The sequence below is a fragment of the Oreochromis niloticus genome, linkage group LG2, assembly GCF_001858045.2.
Source record: "Oreochromis niloticus isolate F11D_XX linkage group LG2, O_niloticus_UMD_NMBU, whole genome shotgun sequence".
Taxonomy (NCBI): Eukaryota; Metazoa; Chordata; class Actinopteri; order Cichliformes; family Cichlidae; genus Oreochromis; species Oreochromis niloticus.
Genome location: NC_031966.2, coordinates 23,474,983 through 23,493,124, shown reverse-complemented (window position 1 = coordinate 23,493,124; position 18,142 = coordinate 23,474,983). Strand labels below are relative to the sequence as shown.

The window sequence follows — 18,142 nt, the reverse complement described above, 5'->3', positions numbered from 1 at the left end:
AGTGTTCATAGTCACTTTGTCGTTTTTGTTTCGTTTTCTATTCGTTGTATCAATTTTAAAATGGTTACTAATACTTCTGAAAGGGCATTGTGTGGATCACTGTTTGTTCACCCTCAGTTAATTGGACGAATACATTTGAGCCTTGTTTGACCCTCTCTATCTATTACAATGAGAATCCCAAGACTCTTCAGAAATACAAAAACGATTTCAAAGCATGTCATCAAAAAGTAACGCTACGTTTTTGCACATAAAACAACACGAAGAACGTAGAATTTTGATAAAAGAGAAACTAACAGGAATAACAACAAAAAAAAAAAAAAACGAGAGAGGAAAAGCTCTCTCCCCTTTCAAGTTAAATCATAGTGCAGAGTCTGTGTCTTTGACTCGTCAAAGCTGTCTCGAAACAGAGAAACGGTTAATTTTACCTTTTATTTTAGTTTCCATCGCAGCTGGATCATTACCTAATTGCATTATATTTTATAACTACTTATGTTTTCAGCCATTGAAAGTAATAATAAAATAGCAAAGCAACTATCTATATATTTTTTACTCGTCCGTTCACAGTGAATGGCTCTACAGAATATCTAAATTTATTACATATTAAATAAAAAAAAAAACTTCGCGTTGCCATACCTCAGTAAATACTCATGGTGTCAGTGTGCGCCAGTAAACGTGAAGACTTGATCATTCTCCACCCTTCTGTCTCAGCGAATTCAAAGCCCGGTTCTCCTTTTGTAACGCAGTTGGAAAAAATCTCCTCGCGTATGACTCCAGTTTCACAGTGACTTTAAAGATTCTGTGGAAATTGTTACTGTCTTGATTTTATGTTTACCTCTCATGTGCCATTTCTGATGGTAACAATGGGATACAGCATATTTGCGCTGCACTGCGGCCTTGCTTTTATTTTTCTTTCTCTCCGCTTTGTCATCGGAGACATGAGCTACTCTATCCCGGAGGAGATGACACGTGGATCTATAATTGGAAATATCGCTAAGGATCTGGGACTCGATTTGGGCGGACTGCCCGCCCGAAAAGCTCGCATAGATACAGAGGATAGTGGTGTCAAGTACTGCAGCGTAAATCTCAATACTGGCGAGTTAATTGTACAAGAAAGGATCGACCGAGAGGGGCTTTGTGCGAAAAAGGCGTCGTGTGTTCTGAAACAGGAGCTAGTGCTGGAAAATCCTTTAGAACTGCACCGCATTCATATTCGCGTTCAAGACATCAACGATAACTCACCTCAGTTTAAGGAGGAGTCACTCAACTTTGAAATAAACGAACTGGCAGTCAAAGGTACAGGCTTTCCCCTAGATGAAGCTCACGACGGAGACATCGGAGAAAATGCTGTTCAGGGTTATTCACTTCAGCAAAATGATCACTTCAGATTAAACGTTAAATCTAAAGGTGGTGGGAGAAAATATGGCGAACTAGTCTTAGAGAAAGAACTAGACAGGGAATACAAAAAAGAGATTGTGCTGTTACTTACCGCCTTCGATGGAGGCTCTCCACAGAGATCAGGCACTGTGGTCATACACGTCGCTGTACTGGATGCTAATGATAATGTCCCGGTGTTTAGTCAGAACGTCTATAAGGGTAGTCTGCCCGAAAACTCCCCTCTGGATACTGTTGTTCTCACAGTTAGCGCCACAGATGCAGATGAAGGTGTAAATGGTGAAGTTAATTATGGGTTTGACCACGTCTCTGAGGAAAGACAAGATTTTTCTTTGGACCCTAAAACAGGAGCAGTGAGAGTGGCTGGAGCTATTGATTATGAAAAGGAATCGTCGTATGAAATCCAGATTACTGCGAAAGATGGTTTGGGATTAGCATCATATGCTACTCTATTAATTGAGATTACGGATGTAAATGATAATGCACCAGTTATAAATCTCAAATCACTATCTAACCCGATACCAGAGAACGCCCCACCTGGTACAGAGGTGGGCATCATTAACGTGCAGGACAGAGACTCTGAGAATAACCGACAGGTCCGCTGCTCCATCCAGCAGGGTGTCCCCTTTAAGTTGGTTCCTTCTATTAAAAACTATTATTCTCTGGTCACCACAGGACAACTGGACCGCGAACTAGTGTCTGATTACAACATTACAATCACTGCCACTGACGAGGGCTCTCCACCTCTATCCTCTTCTAAAAGTGTTCCGTTATCTGTAGCTGACATCAACGACAACCCACCAGTGTTTGAGGAACAGTCGTACAGTGCATACGTGAGTGAGAATAACAAACCGGGCTCCACTTTATGCTCCGTTAGTGCTAGAGACCCCGACTGGAGACAGAACGGTACAGTGGTTTATTCTCTGTTAGCTGGTGAGGTGAACGGTTCCCCGGTGTCCTCCTATCTGTCTGTGAACGGAGACACGGGTGTGATCCACGCTGTGAGGTCGTTTGATTATGAACAGTTTAGGAGCTTCAAAGTCCATGTGATGGCCAGAGACAACGGTTCTCCTCCTCTCAGCAGCAACGTGACCGTGAGTGTGTTCATCTCAGATGTGAATGACAACTCTCCTCAGATCCTGTACCCATCCCCGGAGGGCAACTCCTTCATGACCGAGCTGGTCCCCAAAGCTGCACACGGAGGCTCTCTGGTGTCCAAAGTGATCGCGGTGGACGCGGACTCCGGACAGAATGCCTGGCTGTCCTATCATATAGTCAAATCCACAGATCCGGGACTTTTTACTATTGGTGTCCACAGCGGAGAGATCAGGACACAGCGGGACATTTCTGAATCTGACAGCATGAAACAGAACCTTGTAGTGGCTGTTAAAGATAACGGACAGCCATCTCTGTCTGCCACCTGTTCCATGTATTTACTTATTTCTGATAACTTGGCTGAGGTGCCAGAACTGAAGGATCTGTCTTATAATGAGAGCAATTCCAAACTGACCTCTTATCTGATCATCGCGCTGGTGTCTGTGTCCACCTTTTTCCTGACTTTTATCATCATCATCCTGGGTTTGAGGTTTTGTCGCAGGAGAAAGCCCAGACTGTTGTTTGATGGAGCAGTTGCCATCCCCAGCGGTTATCTTCCTCCTAATTACGCAGATGTTGATGGCACAGGAACTTTACGCAGCACTTATAATTACGACGCGTACCTGACCACAGGTTCTAGAACCAGTGACTTTAAGTATGTGACATCATACAATGACAACACGCTGCCTGCTGACCAGACTCTGAAGAAAAGTCCATCAGACTTTGCTGATGTTTTTGGAGATAGTGATAGGACTCCTGAGGTAGGAGGATGCCCTTTGTCCTATTTTCATTTTTTTCTCTCACTTGTATTACATTTTTGTTGATAGATATTTAAATAAGTCAACTTTCTTTCCTAACAATAACGGTGTTAATGTACAAAAAACTACAATCCTTTTATTTTGGTTCTACTTTCATTGTTATTTAGCCTGTATGTTTCATATTGTCTCTGTCTCTCTTTGTTGCATTCTCCCTCACACATGTGTCCTTCCCTGTGGTACAATTTTCTAGAAGAGTAACATTCTCAGTTAACATTTTCATGTTTTTCTTTATTTTGGTGTTTTGGTCGAAGCACAGCCATAAAGCTGGTTTTTAGCATTTTTGGTCCAACTCCTGCCTCCCACAAAATCTACCTTGAGAGAAAGTTTCATCATATTGCATTATATCTATAGGCTTGACTTTTGTCTTGGTATTCATTTTCCTGTTAGTCCAGCAGTTCTTTTACTGATCAAGTGTGTTTGAACTTCTACAGGTATTATTTTTTTATCTAATTAGAGACTTTAAGGTTATGTGGTTGAAACATTAAGTTCTATATAAGCTATTTTTTTTCTCATATAGATGATGGAATTTATTATTTTAATTCCTTTGGCCTACATAAAAGTTGACAAGTTGACAGTCACTTTTTAAAGTTTAATATATTTTCATATTTTTTTCAGTTTGTCTTTATCATTTTACTGCTCAATCACTTAGAAGAATAACGATTGGAGTCACATGTTTAGGAAAAAAACAAATGCAACAGGTCTGAAGACTTGACAGAAAGAAAGCCTTCTCTAATAACAATATAAACTAGTGATTAATAGGCTTAGTAACACCATACAATGTAACTCAGTGTAAGTAATCAGCTTCACTATACTGCTAAAATTGTTAATACATTCTCCTAAATAGTCCTTGATCATTATTGAATAGAAAAGATTATCACTGGCCATGTTTACAAAAGTATATTATTTCTCATAGATGACACAGTTAATAATCATTCTATTTACTTATTTTATATAACCATAATCCTGAGAATTATGTTTTGTTTTGTTTTTTGTTGTGTAGCACATTGTTATATACAGCATGGTCCAAAAGATGGATGCATACACCTTCTTTTTTGTTAGGAAAAGTTGGTCTTTTAGTGGTCTTTCAAAGCTTTGCTGTTGACAAAAATAGTTATTGACATTTCTCTTGAGAGTGGCTTAATATTTTTCCTTTGTCAGAGTGAAGTTGGTTCATCACAGGTGTCCAACCCCAGAGTAGGCACTCCCACAGAGTTTATAATATTCTCACTCATATTGTACTGCAAATATGATATACTGCATTATCATTTTCTCTCCTATTGTGATACTTGCACACTCTTCTTTTCCTGAAAGAAATATCACACTTAAATTAACTTAAAAATAGGACTTGCCAGTTGTCCAATACAAAATGTATTTATGTTTGAAACAGACCCAAACTGTGTATCCTTGTCTTGCACTTGCTCTTTCTCTCTCTCTGACTGTATGCTTGTGTTTTACTTAGCAATTCTGCGTCTGATGAAGTTTCTTTTCTGTCTCTCAGCTGAGTGTAATAAGCGTCTGGTGATACGGTCAGTTTAGTGATCAGGCTTCATATGCAACTTGTTAACATCTAGTTCAAAGTGTTTTTGAGTGTGGTTAACTGTTCTAGAAAAACATTCAGCCTAGCCTAGCAACAATTCAGTGCAGTTAAATCCCCACTTTGTTTTAGAATTTCAGTCTGACTTGTGACACTTTTACTCAGTTCTGATATTACCTCAAAATCACAGTACTAACAAGTAAATTCTGGCCTAATGTAAATTTGAGGTACCATCACATTTATGAGATTAGCAAAGGCTGCAGGGACTTTGTTAGTTTATTTTAAAAAGTCCAGATGACTCAGTAAAATCCACATAAATTTCACCTTAATGCATGCAATAGTAGCTGGGATATAACTGAAAGAAATCTGACTTCCAACAGAAACATTTACTGAATAATTGCTTAGTTGCTAACACAAAACTAGTTTTTTATGAAAGGATACTAAATTTCAGACTGCATCCTCTATCTTGATTCAGTTATTTTAAAAAAAACAAACAAACAAAGATTAATTTTCTTCTGTCTGAGAAGAAAAAAACAAAACAGGTGAATCGACCAGTTTCCTTTTCAGTGTACTTTAAAAAAAGACGTTTTTTTTTAAGCAGTCTTAAAAATTCAGTTTGATGTTAATATACTGAACTTGGATAATATGGGTTTTTTAATCTTTCTGTCTTAATTTTTCATGTAATTTCCAATTTTATTTATTTTTTTCCTGTGCTTTGTGTCCTATGGAACATTAACAACGTTAACCTTGGTCATAATTTAAATAGATAAACTCAATGCGTGTGATTACGTTGGAACCAGCAAAATGAAATTTTTGTTAATACACAATTAGGCTGATTTCCGAAAGGCTACAAAGAGGGGGAACCCACAGTTTGTTGTTCAGTCGTAAACATATAGTGATATCAGTATTTCTAGACCCTACAGACATAGATTTATGCCATATGCCATTAAGTAATAATATAGTCACTAAACGTGTATTAAAATAAAACACTCCGATCTTGCAGTATCTACTGAGTGCATTTAGGCATTTAACTTGGATAAGCATGGGTCAGTGTCATTTTTGAACTCACGGTGTCGCTATACACCAGCCCTAAAAGACTGAATTACTCTTTTCTTTGTGGACTTTCTGCCTTGCACACCCGTTGCCTGCTCTAGGTTTAGCCCGAGACGCGCTGAATTGCAGTTCCTATTTCTGTCATGGTTGTGTGCTATCTTTGCTGCGTTATTGCTTTAACATATTAGAGGCCTATCATTGAAGATGGAATTGAATATTATCGCGTTTCAGGCTTGGAACATTTGTTTCCTCCTTCTGCAGCATGTTGCTCATGGAGACATGAGCTATTCTTTACCAGAGGAAATGAAACGAGGATCCATTATTGGAAATATAGCCAAAGACCTCGGGATGAAAACGGGCGCGCTGTCCAGCAGGAGAGCCCGCATCGACGCCGACGGAACCGACAAACGTTACTGTGACATAAACATGAGTAACGGAGAGCTGATTATTGCAGACAGGATTGACCGCGAGGGGCTTTGTGGAGAAAAGGCTTCGTGCATCCTAAAACACGAGCTTATGCTGGAGAATCCGCTCGAGCTTCATCGTATCAGCCTTCACATTCAAGATATCAATGACAACGCACCGCAATTCAATGAAGAACGGATTAATATAGAAATTCGAGAATCCGCTGACAGAGGAGCTCGTTTTGTGATAGAAGAAGCGCACGATGCGGATGTGGGGCAAAATTCAGTGCAGCAGTACAACCTTAAAAAGAATGAAAATTTTATTTTGTCTGTAAACGGAAACACCAGAGAACTCGTTCTTGAAAAAGAGCTTGATCGTGAAAAGCAACAGGAAATGAATTTAATTCTCACAGCTTTGGATGGTGGATCTCCTCAGAGATCAGGTACATTAGTGATACATGTCACTGTGCTGGATGCTAATGATAACTCCCCAGTGTTCAGCCAAGACGTTTATAAAGCCAGTCTGCCTGAAAACTCTCCTCTAGACACTGTAGTGATTACAGTAAGCGCAAGTGATGCAGATGAGGGAGTTAATGGAGATGTGACGTATGACTTTGGACATGTTCCTGAAGAAGTGAAGAAGATATTTAGCATTGATCGTAAAGTAGGTGACATAAGAGTAATTGGTGTTGTTGACTATGAAACTACTACATCATTTGAAATACGCGTTAAAGCAAAAGATGGGCTGGGGCTGTTATCCTACGCTAAAGTAATAATTTCTATCACTGATGAAAATGATAACGCCCCTGTAGTTAATCTGAAGTCACTGACGAATCCGATACCAGAGAACACCCCACCTGGTACAGAGGTGGGCATCATTAACGTGCAGGACAGAGACTCCGAAACTAATGGACAGGTCCACTGTTCTATCCAGCAGGGTGTCCCCTTTAAGTTGGTTCCTTCTATTAAAAACTATTATTCTCTGGTCACCACAGGACAGCTGGACCGCGAACTAGTGTTTGATTACAACATTACAATCACTGCCACTGACGAGGGCTCTCCACCTCTATCCTCTTCTAAAAGTGTTCAGTTATCTGTAGCTGACATCAACGACAACCCACCAGTGTTTGAGGAACAGTCGTACAGCGCATATGTGAGTGAGAATAACAAACCTGGCTCCACTTTATGCTCCGTTAGTGCTCGAGACCCCGACTGGAGACAGAACGGTACAGTGGTTTATTCTCTGTTAGCTGGTGAGGTGAACGGTTCCCCGGTGTCCTCCTATCTGTCTGTGAACGGAGACACGGGTGTGATCCACGCTGTGAGGTCGTTTGATTATGAACAGTTTAGGACCTTCAAAGTCCACGTGATGGCCAGAGACAACGGTTCTCCTCCTCTCAGCAGCAATGTGACCGTGAGTGTGTTCATCTCAGATGTGAATGACAACTCTCCTCAGATCCTGTACCCATCCCCGGAGGGCAACTCCTTCATGACCGAGCTGGTCCCCAAAGCTGCACACGGAGGCTCTCTGGTGTCCAAAGTGATCGCGGTGGACGCAGACTCCGGACAGAACGCCTGGCTGTCCTATCAAATAGTCAAATCCACTGATCCGGGACTTTTTACTATTGGTGTCCACAGCGGAGAGATCAGGACACAGCGGGACATTTCTGAATCTGACAGCATGAAACAGAACCTTATAGTGGCTGTGAAAGATAACGGACAGCCATCTCTGTCTGCCACCTGTTCCATGTATTTACTTATTTCTGATAACTTGGCTGAGGTACCAGAACTGAAGGATCTGTCTTATAATGAGAGCAATTCCAAACTGACCTCTTATCTGATCATCGCGCTGGTGTCTGTGTCCACCTTTTTCCTGACTTTTATCATCATCATCCTGGGTTTGAGGTTTTGTCGCAGGAGAAAGCCCAGACTGTTGTTTGACGGAGCAGTTGCTATCCCCAGCGGTTATCTTCCTCCTAATTACGCAGATGTTGATGGCACAGGAACTTTACGCAGCACTTACAACTATGACGCGTACCTAACCACAGGTTCTAGAACCAGTGACTTTAAGTTTGTGACATCATACAATGACAACACGCTGCCTGCTGACCAGACTCTGAAGAAAAGTCCATCAGACTTTGCTGATGTTTTTGGAGACCTGGACGGGTGCTCAGAGGTATGGCCCCTTCGCAATAAGCAAGTCATGTTTTAATCTTGTGCCAGATTAACATCAACAATTCAGTTTTCCTCTACTTTATCATCACAAAATTGTTTCTTTAAATGCTTGGAGCAAAAATTGGTTTATTAATTCTAACATTTTCTTCTTTCCTCTAAAGTGTTTCCTAGAGGTGTAGCTCTCTTTCTCTGGTAGTGGCTAAAATATGTTTAATTTCAACATGATAAATTTCATACTTTCTTACTTACAGATTTAGTGTGATATGTTATTTTTGTGTGTTCAGTTTAGTGTAGTTTTGCAAGCTCATATGATGTATGTTCATCAACACAATAGATATTTCTGCATTGTGCTTGCGGTGGTATTTGTCTGTACACTTTATTTGTTTGTTTGTTTTGTTTTTTACCTAATTGATTACTTTTATCCTCTATCTGAAGCTGTGAGAGCAACTTTTACTCTTAGGAAGATATAGTTGCATAATGTAATCAAAGTTTCATCTTATTTTTTCCCCTACTACCTTTTATTAAATAACACATAGTGAATATACCACTTTCCAAATTATTATGCAAATTGTGTTTAAGTGTCATGAAGATTAAATAAGTTGATTTTCAGTTAAACCCATGGATGGAATTCTGTCTCAGGGCTCTTTGGATGACTGAAATCAATCTCGGACACCTATGATCATTAGTTTGCCAGGTGAGCCCAAATGAAGGAAAAACTACTAAAGAAGGATGTTCCACATTATTAAGCAGACCACCATTTTCAAGCAATATAGGAAGGAAAAAATTATCTCTCTGTTGCTGAAAAGTGTGAAATAGTTGAATGCCTTGGACACGTAATGAAAACCTTAGATCTTTCACAAAAACTTAAGCATGATCACCATAATGTAAGAGATTTTTGGCTGAGTCAGAGCACACATGGGTTCGTGCAGATAAAGGCACAATGAGGAAGGTTTCTGCCAGACAAATACATCAGATTAAGAGAGCAGCTGCTAAAAGGCCATTACAAAGCAGCAAACACATATTTGAAGCTGCTGGTGCCTCTGGAGCCCTGCAAACATCAAGGTGTAGTATTCTCCAGAGACTTGCAATTGTGCATAAATCTTATATTTGGCCACCGCTAACCAATGCTCACAAGCAGAAACGGCTGCAGTGAGCCCAGAACTACAAAAAGACTAATTTTCAAACAGTCCTGTTCACTGATGAGTGCATTGCAACCCTGGATGGTCCAGATGGATGCAGTGGTGGATGGTTGGTGGACAGCCACCATGTCTCAACAGGGCAGCAACGTCAGCAAGGATGTGGTGGAGTTTCTGACTGACTCTTCCATGGTAGAAAGAGAAGAACTGTGCCTTCTGCAACAAAACAATCTTCATGCAAGACAATGCACCATATTATGCTACAAGGAACACCTCTGCATAATTGGCTGCTCAAACAAAAAAATATGAGGGTGGGAGGCAGTTCACATCCAAACAGCAGCTCTGTGAGGCTATTCTGACATCCTGCAAAGACATTCAAGTAGAAGCTTTCCAAAAACTCACAAGTTCCATGGATGCAAGAATTGTAAAACTGCTATCAAATAAGGGGTCCTATGTTAATATGTAACTTGACCTGTTAAGATGTTTTTGATTGAAATAGCTTTTGATTTCAGTAAAATTGATCTACTAATGCTGCAAATTCAACAAATTACCATTTTTAATTCTCTAAAACCTATAAAATGTTTTGAAACTCTGTGTGCGTAATAATTTGGAACAGTCCATTTTAAGTTTTTTATTTTTGAAAAACATACTGTTTTCATTGGCAATTTTGTTGAGTAACATTTGAATTATACTCTAATGACTGATGACTCGAAAATTACGCTGACTGTCATTTGAATCGACTATTTAGGAAAATCAGAGAAAAATATCATTTGCATAATAATTTGGAACACGGTGTATATGCCCAGTGCTTTAGCCGTGTTGTTACTGATATTTTATCAGTAGTTCTACTCCTCTGGTTTGTTGATACACAGAAGGTCAGATGCTGCAGAATTTTACAGTTGGTCTGTTCAAGTAGTGTATATTTGTCAGCTACATGTCATACTGTAAGTTTATCTCAATGCTAAAGCACATATTTATCTTTAGCACAATATTATCAGTGTAGTAATAAAGACAGTGATGGGCAAGTAACAGCGTTATTACCGGCTTTACTTTTTTTCCAGTAACGAGTCTAATTAATTACTATTTCTATCGTTACAACGCCGTTACCGGTACTAACAAGAAAATGCGGTGCGGTCGCGTTGCTATTTTTCAACAAACACGGTTGAAGCTGTCTTCAGCCTTATATCAGTTGCACGGAAGTAGCTGTCTACATATGTAATCTGGGTGCTACAGCTTTCAGCAGCCCTGTGCGCTCCCGCTGGTGGCAATCACTTTCTGGCACAACACCTGGAGCTAAGGGGGCAAAACAATCGCATGAGTATTGCTGTTTGACTGAGGAAGAATAAAGTAGTTGTGGTAAGCCAATCACATGACCACTTAAAGATGACAAAGCAACAAGGTGATATATACCAGTTTTTAAATTGTGTTGATAGGCCATGTAAAACCGGAGTCATGATAAACAATATATACGCAGTGTTTTTTCCTGTATAGTTTGGTCAAGCTTACTGTCTAAGGATGGCGCTAGCAAGCACTCTCTGCTTATGACCAAAAAAATTAAAAAACAAAACAAAACAAAACAAAAAAAAAAACAGCCCGTTGCTGTTGGTGGAAAAATGCACCATGTCGACCAATCAAAAATGATATGGCAACATGGCATTGGGTTGTTTAGGAAGAGGGGGAAGTTTTAGGAGTGATGGCGAGACAGAGAGAGAGAAAAAGAAAGACAGCAGAAAAAGAGAGAGAGCGAGTTTTGAGATGTGAGAGATTTGTGACGTTTAGCGTGTTTGAAGTATGTGTTGTCTTGTGTAGTTTGTGTGTAGTGTTGTGGATAGTTTTGTGTTGTGTGTCAGAACAATGAGGCGACTGCTGTCTCCAGGTAGAAAACAGGAGTGATACACCTCCTGCTGTCAGACCTGCAGGTATCAGGCTGTGATGTTCTCCTTTATAGTGGACAGAAATCATTGGAGTGGCACAAATAATTTGTGTGGCGTCTTACTGAATGCAGAACACCTGATTGTTCTGTAAATAGTTTGAAATGGTTATAATAAAGGATAAAAGGTAAATGGCTGCAAATAACTTTGTTGTTTGCAAAACTTGTGCTTGATTCATTAAACATGTTTGTGGTTGTTACAGTAAAAAATATAACTTTTTCTACTTGGATTTTATGTTTTTGTCTGATTTTAGATCAATTGTGTTAATACAGTATGTCAAAATGAAAACATAACTGTAAATTCAGACACGTGAGGTTGTGCTGAAAAGAATGATACCAAACATGGCAAAGTAAATAGTTTTTAAAGGTGAAATGTAGATGGAATATCAAAAGTAGTTAAAAATGGCTAATTTACCCTGGACCCCAGAGGGTTAAACATTTTTTTTTTCAAGTAACGCAATAGTTACTTTTCAATTAATTAATTACTTTTAGAATCTTGTAACTCAGTTACTAACTCAGTTGCTTTTTGAAGAAGTAACTAGTAACTATAATTAATTACTTTTTCAAAGTAACTTGCCCAACACTGAATAAAGATCGTTGCCCATTCTTACTATCATGTCACATTTTCAGTATGAGACTCATGTCCCAACCTGTATTTGTTCCTATGTCTGCCTTATCTAAAATAGGAGATGCACAAAAAGCATCTATAAAAGCTCGCTTGTACATTTATTTCATACTTCTCATACCTGTGATGTTTTCCTATCACATGTCAGACAGTAATTTTGTGAAATTTTGTAATCTGATGGCTGTCATTATATATTCTTAGCACTGGACAGAAGTAGCTGTCAAATGATGAAATGCAATTCATCTTAATTGCAAGCAATAGCAATTTAGATTATAATTACAGTTTTTCACACTAAAGGAGTGAAAACATGTATACCATTATTACCCAGTAGGGGGGGGTTAAATGTATTTAAACACATTCCATCACACTTGACTAGTAGAAGTGTTTCTTTAACAGCTTTGTCTTTGATCTTAATTTTAAAATATGTGAAATTTGATTTCTAATTCATGTGCCTGATGAGTTGTAAAATGAGGCACTGTGTGCTTTAACTGGAGCTCTTGAGTTTGCACTGTCTCAACTGAGATTTCTTTAGCGACTCTGGTGACCGCATGGCGCACTTGCTAATTTTTAAAAAAGCAACAAATCAAACTAGATAAATCATTAGACTGTAAATTTATGTGCAATTCTGAAATCCAAATGTGACTCCTGCTTACTGGATAACAGGATTTAATCCCAAAAATATCAACATAGCAATAGTAGACATAAGAGTAAAAACATACTGAAAGTACATAAACATTTTCCTGCATACAGGTAGCTACATTTGAACCTTTAGGTTGAGAGGGTCTAGTATGAAAACAGTTATGCAGAGCAGCAGATTAGCAGTATCTACTGGATGGAGACAAAAAGCACAAAATAGAGTCATCTGGAGTACAGTAACGGACTCAGTGCAACTAAACAACCTGCATGTGTGTGTGTGGTGATGAGAACAAGGCAGTGATCACTATCACTATCCTATTGTAAAGTGTCCTTGGGTGACTTGAAAGGCGCTCATAAATAAAATTTATTATTATTATTATTATTATTATTATTATTATTATTATTATTATGTGAAGAACAGTCCACAGCACACAGCCAAGTCTGAATCCTCCTAGTAGAAACAACAACATACAACTAAAGATATTATAATTTTATGAAGACAAATAAGCACATTTATATTTGTCTTACTGACTGAACGTTTTTCTTCTTCTTTTTTTTCTTTTTTTGATTTTACAACGGTTTACTTGATTCACATTGTAAAACTCTTTTCTCCAATTGTCTCTTTTATAGTAACTGAAGTTTTGCATATTTATTCTAGATAGAAATACTTAATTTTTTTTAAAAGAAGATAAAAATCATGCACTGAACATTAGTTGTAGTTTTCTTAGATTTAGTGTTTAGGTGTTTCCGCAAAACCTAACTCACGGTGGCGCTAGACACCAGCCCTAACAGTTTTCATTTCCTGTATTCATCGGTGTGGACGCGCATTCTTGCGCTCTTGTGTCTCAGTTAGGGCAACCTCCCGAGAATTGCAGTTCTGATTCGTGTTTTGGGGTACAGGTCATTTTTTTGTTATTCTTCAGCCTCTTAATAACTCATCTCTTATGATGGATTCGAAAATATTCGTGTTTCATTGGCGTCAGTTTTCTTTCTTCCTTCTTTTGTTCCATGTCGCTCATGGAGACATGAGCTACTCTTTCCCAGAGGAAATGAAACGAGGATCCATTATTGGAAATATAGCCAAAGACCTCGGGATGGAAACGGGCGCGCTGTCCAGCAGGAGAGCCCGCATCGACGCCGACGGAACCGACAAACGTTACTGTGACATAAACATGAATAACGGAGAGCTCATTGTTGCAGACAGGATTGACCGCGAGGGGCTTTGTGGAGAAAAGGCTTCGTGTATCCTAAAACACGAGCTTATGCTAGAGAATCCGCTCGAGCTTCATCGTATCAGCCTTCACATTCAAGATATCAATGACAACGCACCACAATTCAATGGAGAACGGATTAATATAGAAATTCAAGAGTCAGCTGTGAGAGGAGCTCGTTTCGTGATAGAAGAAGCGCACGATGCGGATGTAGGGCAAAATTCAGTGCAGCAGTACAACCTTAAAAAGAATGAAAATTTTATTTTGTCTGTAAATGGAAACACAATAGAGCTCGTTCTTGAAAAAGAGCTTGATCGTGAAAAGCAACAGGAAATGAATTTAATTCTCACAGCTTTGGATGGTGGATCTCCTCAGAGATCAGGTACATTAATGATACACGTCACTGTGTTGGATACTAATGATAACGCCCCAGTGTTCAGCCAAGCCGTTTATAAAGCCAGTCTGCCTGAAAACTCTCCTCTAGACACTGTAGTGATTACAGTGAGTGCAAGTGATGCAGATGAGGGAGTTAATGGAGATGTGACGTATGACTTTGGACATGTTACTGAAGAAGTGAAGAAGATATTTAGTATTGATCGTAAAGTAGGTGACATAAGAGTAATTGGTGTTGTTGACTATGAAACTACTACATCATTTGAAATACGCGTTAAAGCAAAAGATGGGCTGGGGCTGTCATCCTACGCTAAAGTAATAATTTCTATCATTGATGTGAATGACAACGCCCCTGTAGTTAATCTGAAGTCACTGACCAATCCGATACCAGAGAACACCCCACCTGGTACAGAGGTGGGCATCATTAACGTGCAGGACAGAGACTCTGAGAATAACCGACAGGTCCGCTGCTCCATCCAGCAGGGTGTCCCCTTTAAGTTGGTTCCTTCTATTAAAAACTATTATTCTCTGGTCACCACACGACAACTGGACCGCGAACTAGTATCTGATTACAACATTACAATCACTGCCACTGACGAGGGCTCTCCACCTCTATCCTCTTCTAAAAGTGTTCAGTTATCTGTAGCTGACATCAACGACAACCCACCAGTGTTTGAGGAACAGTCGTACAGCGCATATGTGAGTGAGAATAACAAACCTGGCTCCACTTTATGTTCCGTTAGTGCTCGAGACCCCGACTGGAGACAGAACGGTACAGTGGTTTATTCTCTGTTAGCTGGTGAGGTGAACGGTTCCCCGGTGTCCTCCTATCTGTCTGTGAACAGAGACACGGGTGTGATCCACACTGTGAGGTCATTTGATTATGAACAGTTCAGGACCTTCAAAGTCCACGTGATGGCCAGAGACAACGGTTCTCCTCCTCTCAGCAGCAACGTGACCATGAGTGTGTTCATCTTAGATGTGAATGACAACTCTCCTCAGATCCTGTACCCCTCCCCGGAGGGCAACTCCTTCATGACCGAGCTGGTCCCCAAAGCTGCACACGGAGGCTCTCTGGTGTCCAAAGTGATCGCAGTGGACGCGGACTCCGGACAGAACGCCTGGCTGTCCTATCATATAGTCAAATCCACTGATCCGGGACTTTTTACTATTGGTGTCCACAGTGGAGAGATCAGGACACAGCGGGACATTTCTGAATCTGACAGCATGAAACAGAACCTTGTAGTGACAGTGAAAGATAACGGGCAGCCCTCTCTGTCTGCCACCTGTTCCATGTATTTACTTATTTCTGATAACTTGGCTGAGGTACCAGAACTGAAGGATCTGTCTTATAATGAGAGCAATTCCAAACTGACTTCTTATTTGATCATCGCGCTGGTGTCTGTGTCCACCTTTTTCCTGACTTTTATCATCATCATCCTGGGTTTGAGGTTTTGTCGCAGGAGAAAGCCCAGACTGTTGTTTGACGGAGCAGTTGCAATCCCCAGCGGTTATCTTCCTCCTAATTACACAGATGTTGATGGCACAGGAACTTTACGCAGCACTTATAATTACGACGCGTACCTGACCACAGGTTCTAGAACCAGTGACTTTAAGTTTGTGACATCATACAATGACAACACGCTGCCTGCTGACCAGACTCTGAAGAAAAGTCCATCAGACTTTGCTGATGTCTTTGGAGACCTGGACGGGTGCTCAGAGGTATGGCCCCTTGGCAATAAGCAAGTCATGTTTTAATCTTGTGCCAGATGAATATCAACAGTTCAGTTTTCCTCTACTTTATTGTCACAAAATTGTTTTTTTAAATGCTTGGAGTAAAAGTTGGTTTATTAATTCTAACATTTTCTTCTTTCCTCTAAAGTGTTTCCTAGAGGTGTAGCTCTCTTTCTCTGGTAGTGGCTAAAATATGTTTAATTTCAACATGATAAATTTCATACTTTCATACTTATAGATTTAGTGTGATATGTTATTTGTGTGTGTTCAGTTTAGTGTAGTTTTGCAAGCTCATATGATGTATGTTCATCAACACAATAGGTATTTCTGCATCGTGCTTGCGGTCGTTATTTGTCTGTACATGTTATTTGTTGTTTGTTTTGTTTTTTAACTAATTGATTACTTTTATCCTCTATCTGAAGCTGTGAGAGCAACTTTTACTCTTAGGAAGATATAGTTGCATAATGTAATGAAAATTTCATCTTATTTTTTCCGGTACTACCATTTATTAAATAACACTTTGTGAATATATGCCCAGTGTTTTAGCCGTGTTGTTACTGATATTTTGTCAGTAGTTCTACACCTCTGGTTAGTTGATACACAGAAGGTCAGATGCTGCAGAATTTTACAGCTGGTCTTTTTAAGTAGTGTATATTTGTCAGGTACATTTCATACTGTAAGTTTATCTCAGTGCTAAAGCACATATTTATCTTTAACACAATATTATCAGTGTAGTAATAAAGATCTTTGCCCATTCTTGCTATCATGTCACATTTTAAGTATGAGACTTACGTCCAAACCTTTATTTGTTCCTATGTCTACTTTATCTAAAATAGGAGATGCACAAAAAGCATGTATAAAAGCTCACTTGTACATTTATTTCATACTTCTCATACCTGTGATGTTTTCCTATCATATGTCAGACTGAGTAATTTTGCGAAATTTTGTAATCTGATGGCTGTCATTATATATTCTTAGCGCTGGACAGAAGTAGCTGTCAAATGATGGAATGCAATTCATCTTAATTGCAAGCAATAGCAATTTAGATTATAATTACATTTTTTCACACTAAAGGAGTGCAAACATTTATTATTATCTGTTTGTAGGTATTTATATTTAAACACATTCCATCACACCTGACTAGTAGGACTGTTTCTTTAACAGCTTTGTCTTTGATCTTAATTTTAAAATATGTGAAAGTTGATTTCTAATTCATGTGCCTGATGAGTTGTAAAATGAGGCACTGTGTGCTTTAACTGGAGCTCTTGAGTTTGCACTGTCTCAACTGAGATTTCTTTAGCGACTCTGGTGACCGCATGGCACACTTGTTAATTTTTAAAAAAGCAACAAATCAAACTAGATAAATCATTAGACTGTAAATTTAGGTGTAATTCTGAAATCCAAATGTGACTCCTGCTTACTGGATAACAGGATTTAATCCCCAAAATATCAACATAGCAGTAGTAGACATAAGAGTAAAAACATACCGAAAGCACATAAACATTTTCCTGCACCAGTCTTGTAAACACAACCATGGTTCAGGGGGTTGGGAAGCTCATGTTGTAACTGGAAGGTTGCCGGTTCAATCCCCAGCTCTGTCTGTCCTGGTTGTTGTGTTCTTGGGCAAGACACTTCACCCTACTGCCTACTGGTGTTGACCAGAGGGACCAATGGCGCAATATGGCAACCTTGCTTCTGTCAGTCTGTCCCAGGGCAGCTGTGGATACGACTGTCGTTTGCCTCCACCAGTGTGTAAATGTGAGAGTGAATGAATAGTGGAATTGTAAAGCGCTTTGAGTGTCTAGAAAAGTGCAATATAAATGCAATTCTTTATTATAAACGTAGCTACATTTGAACCTTTGGGTTGAGAGGGTCTAGTATGAAAACAGTTATGCAGAGCAGCAGATTAGCAGTATCTACTGGATGGAGACAAAAAGCACAAAATAGAGTCATCTGGAGTACAGTAATTGACTCAGTGTAACTAAACAACCTGCATGTGTGTGTGG

General features: G+C 39.4%; 1 protein-coding gene across 22 annotated transcripts in view; it reads left to right on the top strand.

Annotated features, from left to right (window-relative positions):
• The window catches only part of LOC100711027 (protocadherin gamma-C5), a 285,882-nt gene that overhangs the window by 70,472 nt on the left and 197,268 nt on the right, over positions 1 to 18,142 (top strand). The window contains exon 1 of one of the 22 annotated variants that reach the window (XM_019366037.2): positions 727 to 3,248. The exons of 18 other annotated variants lie outside the window; for them this stretch is intronic. In XM_019366037.2, the coding sequence (XP_019221582.1) occupies positions 825 to 3,248 (2,424 nt within the window). In that variant the 5' untranslated portion in view covers positions 727 to 824. Of the gene's footprint in view, positions 1 to 726; positions 3,249 to 13,611; positions 16,125 to 18,142 lie in introns of those variants that run through there. 3 more of the 22 variants (XM_025898896.1, XM_019366093.2, XM_025898937.1) reach the window with 3 other exon arrangements.